Source organism: Trichechus manatus, unplaced genomic scaffold (genome assembly GCF_000243295.1).
Source record: "Trichechus manatus latirostris isolate Lorelei unplaced genomic scaffold, TriManLat1.0 scaffold00136, whole genome shotgun sequence".
Classification (NCBI taxonomy): domain Eukaryota; kingdom Metazoa; phylum Chordata; class Mammalia; order Sirenia; family Trichechidae; genus Trichechus; species Trichechus manatus.
In genome coordinates this window covers 1,390,883-1,403,375 of record NW_004444072.1, presented here as the reverse complement: position 1 = coordinate 1,403,375, position 12,493 = coordinate 1,390,883, and the positions used below count along the sequence as shown (strand labels likewise).

The window sequence follows — 12,493 nt, the reverse complement described above, 5'->3', positions numbered from 1 at the left end:
GTGTTGACTTCCCCTGTATTGTGTATTATCCTTTCCTTCACTGAAGTTGATCCTTGTCACTATGTATCATTCAAAAATTTATACAGAAATTATTCTGTGACATTGGTTGCAATCTCCACAATGTGCTAACACTCTCCCCCTTTCCTTTTCTATCCTGGGTTCCCAGTGTCCATTTGTCCAAGTTTCCTGTCCCTTCCTGCCTTCTTGTCTTTGCTTTTGGGCATGTGTTGCCCATTTGGTCTCGTATACTTGATTGAATGAAGAAGCACGTTCCTCACGTGTGTTATTGTTTGATTTATAGGCCTGTCTAATCTGTGACTGAAAGGTGGACTTTGGGAGTGGCTTCAGTTGTCAGTTAGCAGGGTCTGGTGGCCATAGCCTCAGGAGTTCCTCCAGTCTCTGTCAGATTAGTAAGTCTGGTCTTTTTTTGTGAATTTGAATTTTGTTCTACATTTTTTTCCTGCTCTGTCTATTGTGATCCCTGTCAGAGCAGTCGATGGTGGTAGCTGGGCACCATCTAGTTCTTCTGGGCTCAGGCTGGTGAAGGCTGTGGTTAGAATGGTCCATTAGTCCTTTGGGCTAATATTTTTATTGTGTCTTTGGTTTTCTTCATTCTCCTTTGCTCCAGATAGATGGGAGCAGTAGATGTATCTTAGAACTGTGTTATGCCAATTGACCCAGATGTCCCCTGAGACCATGGTCCCAAGGAATGGCATCTTCTTAATATCAGAATCAACCCCACTCAGCAACACTTATGCTGTGCTATGTAGGCAAGGACACAGCAAGGAGAGTCATTCAACTGTCCTTAACATTGGTTCTGTCCTTGTTGAGGTGTCAGACACAGTAGCCGCACTTGTGAATGTTCAACCTGTGGGCACATTTGGAGGTCCCAGATCGCTCCTATGGGCTCAGGGATAGCCCTGTCACCACTTCATGGATATTTACACCCAGCTCTGCTTCCTCTCATAGAATTTTAGCTTAGACTCTGTAATTTCCTTCTCAGGGAGTTCTGTCACTTTGCAAAGATTGCTATTAATGATCCAGTAAATGCAAACCCTGAAACAGGACATCAGGAAAGTTCCTTAACTGTAAACATTTTTGTTAATGGGCATGCTCAGTCTTGGCTGATCCTTCCAACACCAAGGATTAAAGAGAAATACATTCCAAGGGAATCTGGCAGGTTATGGTAGCTAATCTAGAGAAAGGCTAGGACAGGGTGGACGGAGGTAGAAATCTCAATGAAATTCTCATAAACGTGAAAATACCTTCCTGAGGTCTACTGACTCTTTTCAGCTGCTAGATTGAGTTGGATAATTGGGTCAAAGCTCTCTTCCATCTTCACTTCAACCCTACTCTTCCTTTTTCTGAGCTATTTTCCTACCAGTGAGCATGAAATTCATGTTAATAAGCCTTGTCCAAAGTATTTGGGATGTCAAGCCATTACACACTCTTCACACTCTAATTTTCATGGTTGGCCACAGAGACAATCCAAGGTAAGGCCATTTGAAGACAAAGAAATTGATCCATTGGATCTTTGTTTCCTCGAGGTGCTGCTAGAAATGTCCAGGCTTCCTTCCCTAGTCAGAAGTAAAAGCAATTGTTAAGCGTTCAATGGAAAAAAAAAAATGAAGAACCTTCTGTACTATGGAATGATTATCTTCCAGTGATGAAGACAATGAGATAATAAATCAAATTTTTCCTTTTCAAACAGCCATCTGTCAATGAAATAAGATGCAAGAGGAGAGACTTTTTATAGTCTTTCCTATCACCAGGAACACAAACACGAAGAGGTCTGTTTCATGAAATATACATGCTCTTTAGTTCCCTTGGAGCTGAACTGTGTTGGCCAAAATTCTCTTTTCCTTCTGACAATGGCATTCATTGTTCATCCACAGCATTGATTTGGTCAAATCGCCATAGCTGACTGGCTTTTCCATCACACTGGCGCAAATACAAGTCTTTATTGTTTTCCTGCACCACAGCTTCAATGCATCGCCCAGAAAGGACGTGAACAATCATTCCATTCTGAAAAAAAGAAACCAGTCCCCCACAACCAGTCAGCAAAGAAAGGCATTTCTAAGGTTTGTGCTAATTACTAAGAGAATAATAAAGGTAGTGTGAACTGGTCTGGTAAGGAACTGTAGTATTTCGGTACATAAAAGATAATTTAGTTGGCCCTAATATTTGGATGTCATTCAGAGCCTTAGGGTCATTAACCTCATTATAATTATTGTGGTTGCATAAATGCGCCACTTCTTAAAGAGTTCTGGTTAGTAGAATGTCAGTATATAGACAGACTATGTTCACTCTTTATGCTGTATTTGTGACATTCATTGTTATCACAGTACTTATAAATTTCTGCTTTCAAAGGGATTTAATCAGTCCTGGTGGTGCAGTGGTTAAGAGCTCAACTGCTAACCTAAAGGTCGGCAGTTCGAATCAACCTGCTGCTCCTTGAAGACTCTATGGGGCAGTTCTACTCTGTCCTATAGGGTCGCTATAAGTCAGAATTGACTCAATGATAACGGGTTTGATTTCTGGGTTTGGTTAAGGCTGTAATTCGGCCTTGCTGCTACCAGGCTGTAGTAGAGAGCAAGATTTCAAGATCACTGAAGACCTAAACCAGCCGTGTTTGAAAGACTGTGGCCACTAGCTGCTCAAAACCCACTAGATCTAATATTGACTTAGCCATCCCCTTTTCACAGAAATATTTGATTTCTGATAATACCATTTTAAAGTGTTTTTTTTAATGCCTGTAATATGCTGGATGTACCTTACTCACTAATCTTTAACTTGTTATTTTTAAATGCTGTTTTGAAAACATCTCTTACTCACAGGAATTATTTAGAATGATCCTTTATGTCCCACTGTACACCTTAACTTGGTTACTAAGACTTCTCTGAGCATGTGTGGGCTCTCTGAGTCCTCAATTTACTTGTCATCAAAGCCTCAAGAGCTTTTTTCTCAACTGTCTGATGTGATTCAGCTTAAGTTATCAATTACATTATTACCCCTAAGAAGTGGAAGAAAAGAAATAAAAACTGATGAGTGCATTTTATGTATTTATATCCTAACTCATTTCAGAAAGGATTTGAAATGAAGAAAAATCTGAGTATGGACACTTACTGTTAATAATGTCACCTTCCTATCCCAGTCCTGAATCTGGGACCCTCTCTCTAAGTACTTTATACTCCTCCTATTTCCTCTATATTGATAGTTAATCTTTGGAGAGGATCTAGAGTTTCTCCACTGGGAGTAAAAGGAATCAAAGTCTTACTAAAATGATAAAATGCTCACAGGGGAATTTGCATTAAATGGAAAAAAGTGGTAAATCTGATTTGGCCTTAGTGTAAAGCCAACAAGTTCGACAACAGAGGCCTGTATGGTAAAATCCCCTTTGTCAAGAAGAGCCTGGGGTGTAGCGCTGGCTGACCAGAAGTTCTGGCCAGCAACACTACTGAGCCCTTCCTGAACTGACTACTTACCTCTTGGAAGTCCCAGTGCTGCTGATGGATGACAGGGCCTTCCTCCGTGCAGTTCTGAAGAATCACCTGCTCTTCCCTGACATCAAAGCACAGGTGTTGTGGGCTCCCAAAGTGTATCTCCTTCCTGCCGGTATGCTGCAGATGCTGGAACAGAGGGAACATTTGACAGCACAGCTAGAGGGAGACCCTCCCCTCTAAAGTTGGAGATGAAAGGATTGTGTGCAACACAGCTGAGGCCTAGGGGCAATCTTCAGATTCTACTGGGGTCAGCAAGACTGTGTCTCATGGTCAAGGACACAAACACACTGCTAGACTAGCCCTTACCTCTGAAATCTTCACATTCCAGTTGCCCATATTTATACATTCTGGCATGTTCCTCCATTATCCTATTTACTGTATGGCAGGTGAGGCCATAAAGAATGTCATGCGTTTGTGAGTTGGAAGGGCAGATGAGAACCCTCTTGAGGTCCAAGTTGATCCTTTCTGGAGAGATCTGGCCTGCCTGTGTAACCAATTTTCCTGTTGTTTGTTGTATCTGCTGACTCTCACTCATGGTTACTATTTCCTCGTGTTTTACAGTATAGGTGTGTGAATCTATTTGCAGAGGGGCTTTAACTGTGGGAAGCCTGTGCAGCCTGCTTGGAGGGCATGTCCTGACGAAACCATTTTGTGTTTGTTTCTGCCAAGTACAGCCTGGAACTAATTTTTGTGTTAATTTTGTGGCTTGCAGACAGAGCTGGCTTCATGGGCATAGAACCTGCGCAGTCACATACAGCCTTGTGCTTAGAAAGGTTTTATGTTTTTGGTTTAATACACTTGGTTTAATTTCCTTTTATTGCTGTCTTGAAATTCTTAATAGTTGTTAAATAAGAGGCCCTGCATTTTCATTTTGCATTTGTCCTTGAAGATTATGTAGATGGTCTTGTTTGAGGTTTCCTGAACTACACAGTTAGTGCAAATTTGAACCCTAAATTCACATAAGATACATACTGTTGTTAAAAATCCTCAGGGGAGAAGTCTTACTGGGTATTGTGGAACATCTAGAACAGATTTTCTTCCCTTATAAGCAAAAAATTGATACATCTGAAGAGATCCCTTATGCCTTTGAATCATCCTGCCTTGGAGGTTGTCGGGTAAAAATGGAGCTGTGGCAGCTATTTTGCAACCATGAGGGGAAAGCTAAAATTATTCTGAGGAAGCTGACCCACATAGGCTGACATTGCTGAGTTGCTGAATTAACCAACCCTAAAAGAACCTACTTCTAGATTTTTGTTAGGTGAGAAAATTAAAAGTATCTTTAAATTAAAAAAAATAAAAATCTCAGGGGAGAGTAATTTTGTCAAAGTGGCTACTCACACATACACACACACGCACACACACACCAAACAACTGTGGTGACTTTAAAGACACCCCTGTGGGGTAAATTGTTGGCTCCTGTAGATCCCTGTTAAATTCTGGGAGACATTTTCTGAGTTTCTCTTGCTTCCTCTCACTGCTTCTGTGCTCATAGCTCCCACTCTGGTGACCCACTGTTCCCACCACTGGTCCTAGTTGGCTGATGACCTTTGACCTTTGGCTGCTCCAGAGGTTTCAAAATGGTGTCTGGTGGAAATTTGCCTGCACACAAGTTTTTTTGTTTTGTTTTGTCTCTGCTTTATTTAAATAAGGAGATTTTCCATAAATTCTGGATTCTAGTATCTTTTAAAATTTCAGATGATCTCATAATATTAGGCTCACTTCTATGTAAGACAAAAAAATCTATTGACGCTGAGGACGGAGATGCAACTGTGTCCTTTTAGATGGGGCAAGTGCTCCTCAGGTCACAACAGCCCCCACCCAGCTCGCTTTGTTCATTCCTTTTCCTGCCTGAATTCTTGAGGCATCTGAATTCACAGCCCTTGGAGTAGTCACTCTCTAAGTCTCATTTTCCTCCACTGTCAAATGAGGCAGCTGGCTAAATAGTCTCTCTATTTCCTTCTAACCAGAATGCCTTTGTTCTCTGATGATGGTCCATGTCTATGCTTATAGCTGGGGTTGGTGGGCAGTGCTGTGATGGGAAAGATGAGTCATCACAGTGGGGGACTGTCCATGGGCAGTCAAGGGACATGGGGCCACTGAGAGGAGATGCCCCAAAGGGAAGTGAAAACCATCCCAGGAAATATCACCCACTTGCAGGTCTTACCTGTTGCTTCCGGTTGTCATTGCAAGGAAACAGCGTCATGGGACAGCCCAAGATGTCTCCTTCTGCCTGGCAGTCTGCACAGAAGTCAAGTCCAGTGTTGTGGAGCTAAAAGTAGACGTGCATACAGAAGTGAATCCTGACCTCCATTGTAAAGAATCCTCTATCGGGCATTGTTTTTCTACTTCTCTCTCTGAAGTGCACTTCAAGGTGCCATGCTCCAGCCATAAAAATAAGTGGAGTCAGGTTGAGGCCACTGATCATAGGGACAGGCCTCCTGAATGAGGCAGGCCACATCTGTTCTTCTCAGGGTCTCTGGGACAGGTTATGGGACAACCCAGTCAACCTCTTAGGGGCAGACATGGAGGCAGGATGTAGACTAAAGGGCCTCTGGTGCCCCGCTAAACTTGAGATTGGTTGGCCAGGGTCAATGGAGGAGCAAGGGAACTAGAACTATTTCTGAACAACCGGCTCCTTTCTCAGGAAGGTTCCTTACCCACTCCGCCCCCCCCAGCCCCCACCCCCACCCCACACCACCGCTCCAGCATTTAGTCTCCTGCTCCTCTGCCCTGGGTCATGCCTTGCCTTTCCAGAGAAACTGGGCCTGTGTTCAGATGGGTACAACTCAGGGTAGATGTTGGCTAGAAACCAGTGGAACATCCGACAACCCAGTCTCCTTTGCAGCTGTAGGCGTTCTGTGCAGTCTGGCTTCTCAGCCTTGGGAGAAGAAAGACACGGGCAGTGAGATGAGAAAGCTTGTTTTTATGCCAGAATTCATGTTGGGAGTGGGGGGAGTGAGAAAGGTGGCTGGGAAGAAGCTGAAGGATCAGGACAGAGTGAGGGCTGCAGATGTTGGAGGAAGAGGGTTTGGAAGGGGCAGAGTAGGATGGGTCTTCCTTAGAGAGAGTTGTGGAACCAGGAAGACGATAGGTGGCTACTTGCTTTGTGATTTCACCTCTCCCAAAACCCCTGAGATCTTCAGTCTACAAAGACCATGTATGCTTGCTTTGCTTACTTTCCCGTGGAAGCCAGCAAAATGGCGGGGCTTTGCACCTAGTCGGTGTGGTGCAGAACCATGGTGGGCCACATGGAGGCAGGAACCTAACCAAAGACAACTGAAATGAAGTAAGCTGTGAAACTCGGGGGGCAGGGGGAGGGCAGAGTAATGCAAGTTTACTTTTATTTTCCTCTAGGTGCCCAGATTTCTTCCTTGAAAGAATCATTCCTTTGGGCTACACTATCTGCTTTCCTTGAGGTATTTCTTTACAATGCAATTTTTCTGGGAGGGATATCAAAGTAAGTTCCTAACACTTAAGTATAAATTAATGCTTTTGACTGCGTTAATAAGATACAAAGAACCCTACCCAGAAGTTTAGTACTAAGCCCTGGATATTGTTAGGGAAGAAAGAGGTGCTGAGGAGGGGTTGGGAGAACCAAAAGCAAAAAAGAGAGATAATTATTTCCTAGGATGGGGAGAGGAAGAGAAAGGAGGCTGGAACAGGAAGCCCATATGAGAAGTTCCAACTAAACGGGCACCATTAAACCAAAGTAATCTATTACTTTTCCTTGAGAAAATCAGTATAAAATTTTTGACGGGTTCTTAACATTCTTAGTGTTCGTTTGAGACCACCACCACCCCCAGCCCCTCCTCCAGATTGGATTTCGCTGCCAAAGTGGAAACACTTCTTCTTGTGAGTTCCATCACTTTGACCTTTCTTGGTGATGAAACAAACTGGCAAAAGAACCCAGCCCTTGTGTGACTTCAGATGAGGGGTCATGTTGACAATGAACTTTCCTTTCTGTAAGACCATGCCGTGAGAGAGGAGAAACCAAGGGAAGGACAGTGCTCCAGCAGTGAAACTCCAGTTTTGTTTTCTTGGGTGCCAGGATTTCTGTGTCTCAAAATCTGTGTGAGGCTATTGGAGGTGATGGTGAGAAGGGGGCTAGGAGGGTAGAAATCCTTAGAGCAAAACTGATTTTTGACTATTTAAATTTCAAGTAAGTGCATATTATCAAACACTTGCAGAGGCAGGGATGGCCTTGAAATCTTGAAATCAAAGCAAGCATTAGAACATTTTTCAAAACATGAATTAATGGAATGTTCTAAAGAAAAAAATGATTCAGAAAAGGGAGTCCTCTGCTAAACCTGTCCTCTTACTGACCAGTAGGGGGCACCATCCTCCTTGTGAAAGTCATCAAATGCACTAATGGAGGCATTTGTGGATCAGACAATGGACATCCAAAGGAATAAAAAAAAGACTAAGGTACCTCAACCCACAGACTTTAAGAAACAGGTGAGCCTAGTATTATCTGGTACTTTATATTTTCCAAAGCGCCCTTGTGTATTTCATTTCGTTAGATCCTTACAACAGCTCTTAAAATAAGAGTTCTCAGAGGTTAAATGACTTTCCCAAGGTCAATAGCTTCTAAAAGGTCAGAGTGAGAACTTGTCATCATATTCAGTAACATTTTCACCTCACCATCTACTATCCAGTCCATCAATGAATATTTATTGAGCACCTACTGTGCACCTGGAATTGTACCAGGCATTGGAAATTTCAATGGTGAGTAAAATAGACACTGTTCCTGCCCTTGCTGATCTTATAGGTCCTTGAAACATTTATTGAGCACGTTCTATATTTTAAGCATAGCCCTGCATCCCCCAAATTCAGACAAAACTATATAGTTGCTTCATGGAACACCAGCTATTCCTGGACGGGGGTGGTATCTGTATTTGAGGATAAGTGTTTCCAGACACCAGGAAGCTGGGAGGCTGAAAACAAACTATAAGGCTGGACCCAGGTTCTAGTTGTAGTTGTAATTCTAGTCCTAGATCTTTTCTTACTTTTCTTTAGCAAATATCTCTCACAGGGCCTTGGTTTTCTTGTTAATAGAATGAAGGGCTTGGCTGAACACAAACAAGCACTTAAAAATTTCCCAGCCAGCAACTAGACAAGCAAATTGTATTTTCTCAAAAGTAGACCAGTTGGGCTCTAAAATACCAGCATCACCCCAGTTCCCAAATTCTGTTATTGTCTGGAGCCAAGTGTATATTCATGGCACTTCTAAACGTAGAGACAACTGAGGTGAGAAGAGGGAAATTCTGTAAATAATTTACATGGTTTTGCTTTTAGACTGGCTGCAGCCAAAGTACCATGTTCTAGCTTGAGCCTGTCTGGTGGAAGGTGCATTGGAAATACTATGCTGTATTTAGCACTTCTTTAAGAGTTCTTCATAAATGCAGTCTGTGCAAACATTGAGCAAGTGTTCTCTGAAAGCAAAGAGCAAATACTAAACTGACATCCAGAGAGAGGTAAAAGAGATGCTCTGTGGACCTCTATAGAACTCTGTAGAACTCAGATCACACCACTTGCTCCCCATGGCCAACTGGATAGTCTAAACTGTTTAGCCAGGCATTCAAGGGCTCCAGAATCTCCTCACAGCTCCATCTCTAGACACCTAAGTTGTACCCATCCAGCCAGAGTTCAACCACCACCTCCTCTGTGAAAGTGTCCCTCATGAGCCTGTCTGGGATGAATTGCTGTGGCCTTTGTGGGTTTTACTCCTCACAGGGGAACTCCTGCCCTCACCAGGAGCTGGGCAGCATCAGGCACAGTTCAGGACCCACACAGGGCCTGGCACAGGGCAGGTGCTTGGTTGACCTTTGCTGACTACTAGTAACCATGGTAATAATGATGGTAGTGAACACTCATGTAGGGCTTACTCAGTGTCTAAGTGCTTCAGGTATAGTAACCTATTCAGTCATACTAACCACCTCATAAGGAAGGATTATCAAATGAAGAAGCAGAATCACTGAGTTGTTAAGTAATTTTCAATATCATACAGCCAAAGGGCCAATATTCAAACCCAGGCATTACCATTCTTGGAGTCTGTAGTTTTAACCATTAGGCTATATGGCTTCTACAGTGATGTCTAGAGTTGGTCACATCCTCCCACTTCCCCTCTATGGAGCAGGAGAAGGAGACTGAAGAAGAACAAAGATGCTAGCTAAGATTGAGTGGTGTCCTTGTGAGGATTTTCCTTTCATTTCAGAGCCTTTCTTAGAGTAGTAACTAAAGAGGCTGCCATCAGTAGCATAGCTGATTAGGAATGGGACTGATGCCATTCTGTATAATAATGTGACTAACTCACACGATGAAGAGGGGCTCCAGACTTTCCAGACCTTGGGAATTGCTGTTGAGGGCAGGGAGTTTGTGAGTCTTTAACACTTTCCTCAGTTAAATAAGCAAACAACCTTGCAGCTTAGAGGAGACCTAATCCACCAATCCTGGAGCCCTACACCTCCAGGTCCCTGGCATCAAGATTCCTCCCATGAGGCCCTGGAGGCTATTCTGACTTGAGACACAGGGTTGGTCAAGGGTCTGAGCCTTCACCTGAGGGTGTGGGGCTTCTGGAAATGCAGCTGGAGAATTAAGAAGCAGGTGCCTGGGGGTGGGCAAAGGGCAAATCCTTGAGGACCAGGATCCCTGTCTGACGTTCCCCTGCACTCGGAGAAAGGCCTGGTTAGTGGGCACAGTTATGTCATTCCATTTGAAGGGCCCAGCCTTTCAGTTAAACAACTCACACCTAACCACCCAGCAATGTGGGCTAGCAAGGGGCTTGTGGGAGCTGTTCCAAGACCTTTGTGGGTCCTGAAATCTTAACTTGGAGCCCCTACGCCAAGCATGGCAAACACTAAAGTGATCCCATGTGCCACATTAAGTAGCATTTAATGTGTCACTCCTCAAGAATTGGGTGATGGTTGACCAGTTAACAAAGCACTATATTTGTAAGCATTAAATTCAATGTTGAATGTCTTCATTTTTCAGTGTTTTTTTGACTTTATATTTTTCATTTTTATATATATGGCTATTTCATGTCTTGGGTAGTTTCATCAGCTTGAGCACTGTGCCCAGGATGACCGTGTCCTGGCAGGCTGGTTTCAGTGCTCGCCTCCACCCAGTCTCTCCTCTGCTGTGTGGTGAAGGATTGCATTCCATCAAGGGAACCACAGCAGGGAGTTCCAGGCTGAAATCGGTTGCAATGCCGCATGGAAATTCTGGGAAAGGCAGGGGACAGCCCCACCAGGTCAGAGGAGCCCCTGGAGGGGGCAACTCAAGGGAAGCCTAAGCCAGAAGCTTCTATTCTCCCCTCCAGGCAGAAGGGAGAGGCCCTCCCGGCCCGGCCTCCAGCTGGCGGCCTGTGGTGTATACAGAAGCCCCCATCAGCTGTCTCCTTACCTGGCTCAGGGAGAAGGCCTCTGGGCTGTGCCTGTAGAAGGTTTCTTTGAACGACGCCAGCCAGGTCTCAGCAATGCGAACTTTGTTCTGCAGGGTGGCCTTGTGGTCAAGGAGGGGTTGGGCATCCTGATTTCGGTAGACGTGCCCTACCCGAGAGCAGGGAAGGATCTCAACGGAGCCACCACAGAGCCAGGCCTGCCACAAGGGGAGAAAATAAACACCTCTCCACCTTCAAATAGTGCCCTGGTGACACAGTGGTTAAGAGCTACGTCTGCTAACCAAAAGGTCAGCAATTCGAATCCACCAGCCGCTCCTTGGAAACCCTATGGGGAAGTTCTACTCTGTCCTATAGGGTCACTACGAGTTGGAATCAACTAACGGCAATGGGTTTTTCCACCTTCAAAGGTGGTGGGAAGTAAGGGACCCCGTCCGTGAGGGGCTGGAAAATGGCAGGAAATGATAAGCACAAAATGGTAAAGTAGGATCTCCAGATCAGGAATTTCTGGGCATGGGAGTAACAAGGTGGGAAGAATGAGTGGCAGTCGCCTAAGGAAGGACTGCACCTATCTGAGTGTGTCTCCCTTGAAACACATGCACAGATCTCAGCACTTATAGAAATGTGGCCATGTGGATTAGCACCCCATTCCCCAAAGGATGCTTCCTCAGGGGCAGAGAATTACTAAGAGCTTGTGAAGTCTCCTGCTGCACAGGTGCCAAAAGCAATTTGTGGTGGAAACAAAAGCAAACTTTCCTTAAACGTGGTCTTCACTGCTTTAGGAATGTTCTCTCTGCTCTCCACTAATTCTCCCACTGATCCCCAAATGTCTGACATCCATTTAACAGGAAGCCTTTCATTTCATACTTGGAGATAAAGGTCAAAATGAAAACAGTTCTGGGATTGACAGCATATAAACTGAAAGACACTAAGGCTGGGGTTCCCAAACTGTGTGTCAAGCTACCCCAGGGTGCCACAGTGAACTCCAAGGGAAGCCATGGGATATTTTAAAATTTCAAGAAAAACACAGCAACATTTGCTGGGTGCTGTGCAAACTACAAGCTTCAAGGTTTCAACATGAGGCCACCGACCTTTTCATGATCCTTGGAATATATCCTAGAGAAACAAGAGCTGTCACATGAATAGATATATGCACAGCCATGTTCATCACAGCACTGTTCACAATAGCAAAAAGATGGAAGCAACCTAAGTGCCCATCAATGGACGAATGGATAAACAAACTATGGTATATCCACACAATGGAATATTACACAATGATAAAGAACAATGATGAAGCTGTGAAACATCGTATAACTTCATGGAAGCTGGAACTTATTATGCTGAGTGAATTTAGTCAGTCACAGAAGGACAAATACTGTGTGAGACCACTATTATAAGAACTCAAGAAAAGGTTTAAACACAGAAGAAAACATTCTTTGATCGTTACGGGAGTAGGGAGGGAGGGTGAGGGTTATTCACTAAGTAGATAGTAGATAAGAATCATCTTAGGTGAAGGGAAGGACAGCACACACTACAGGGGAAGCCAGCACAACTGGACTAAACCAAAGCTAAGAATTTTCCTCAATACAGTCAA

General features: G+C 44.0%; 1 protein-coding gene across 1 annotated transcript in view; it reads right to left on the bottom strand.

Moving 5' to 3' along the window:
- Nucleotides 1-1,878: 1,878 nt before the first annotated feature.
- The window catches only part of GALNT15 (polypeptide N-acetylgalactosaminyltransferase 15), a 59,459-nt gene continuing 48,844 nt past the window's right edge, over nt 1,879-12,493 (bottom strand). Inside the window, exons 6-10 of the mRNA XM_004385275.2 lie at nt 10,905-11,099; nt 6,250-6,381; nt 5,668-5,772; nt 3,486-3,629; nt 1,879-2,025 (exon numbers count right to left, since the gene is read on the bottom strand). Coding sequence (XP_004385332.1) covers nt 1,879-2,025; nt 3,486-3,629; nt 5,668-5,772; nt 6,250-6,381; nt 10,905-11,099 — 723 coding nt within the window. The remainder of the gene's footprint in view (nt 2,026-3,485; nt 3,630-5,667; nt 5,773-6,249; nt 6,382-10,904; nt 11,100-12,493) is intronic.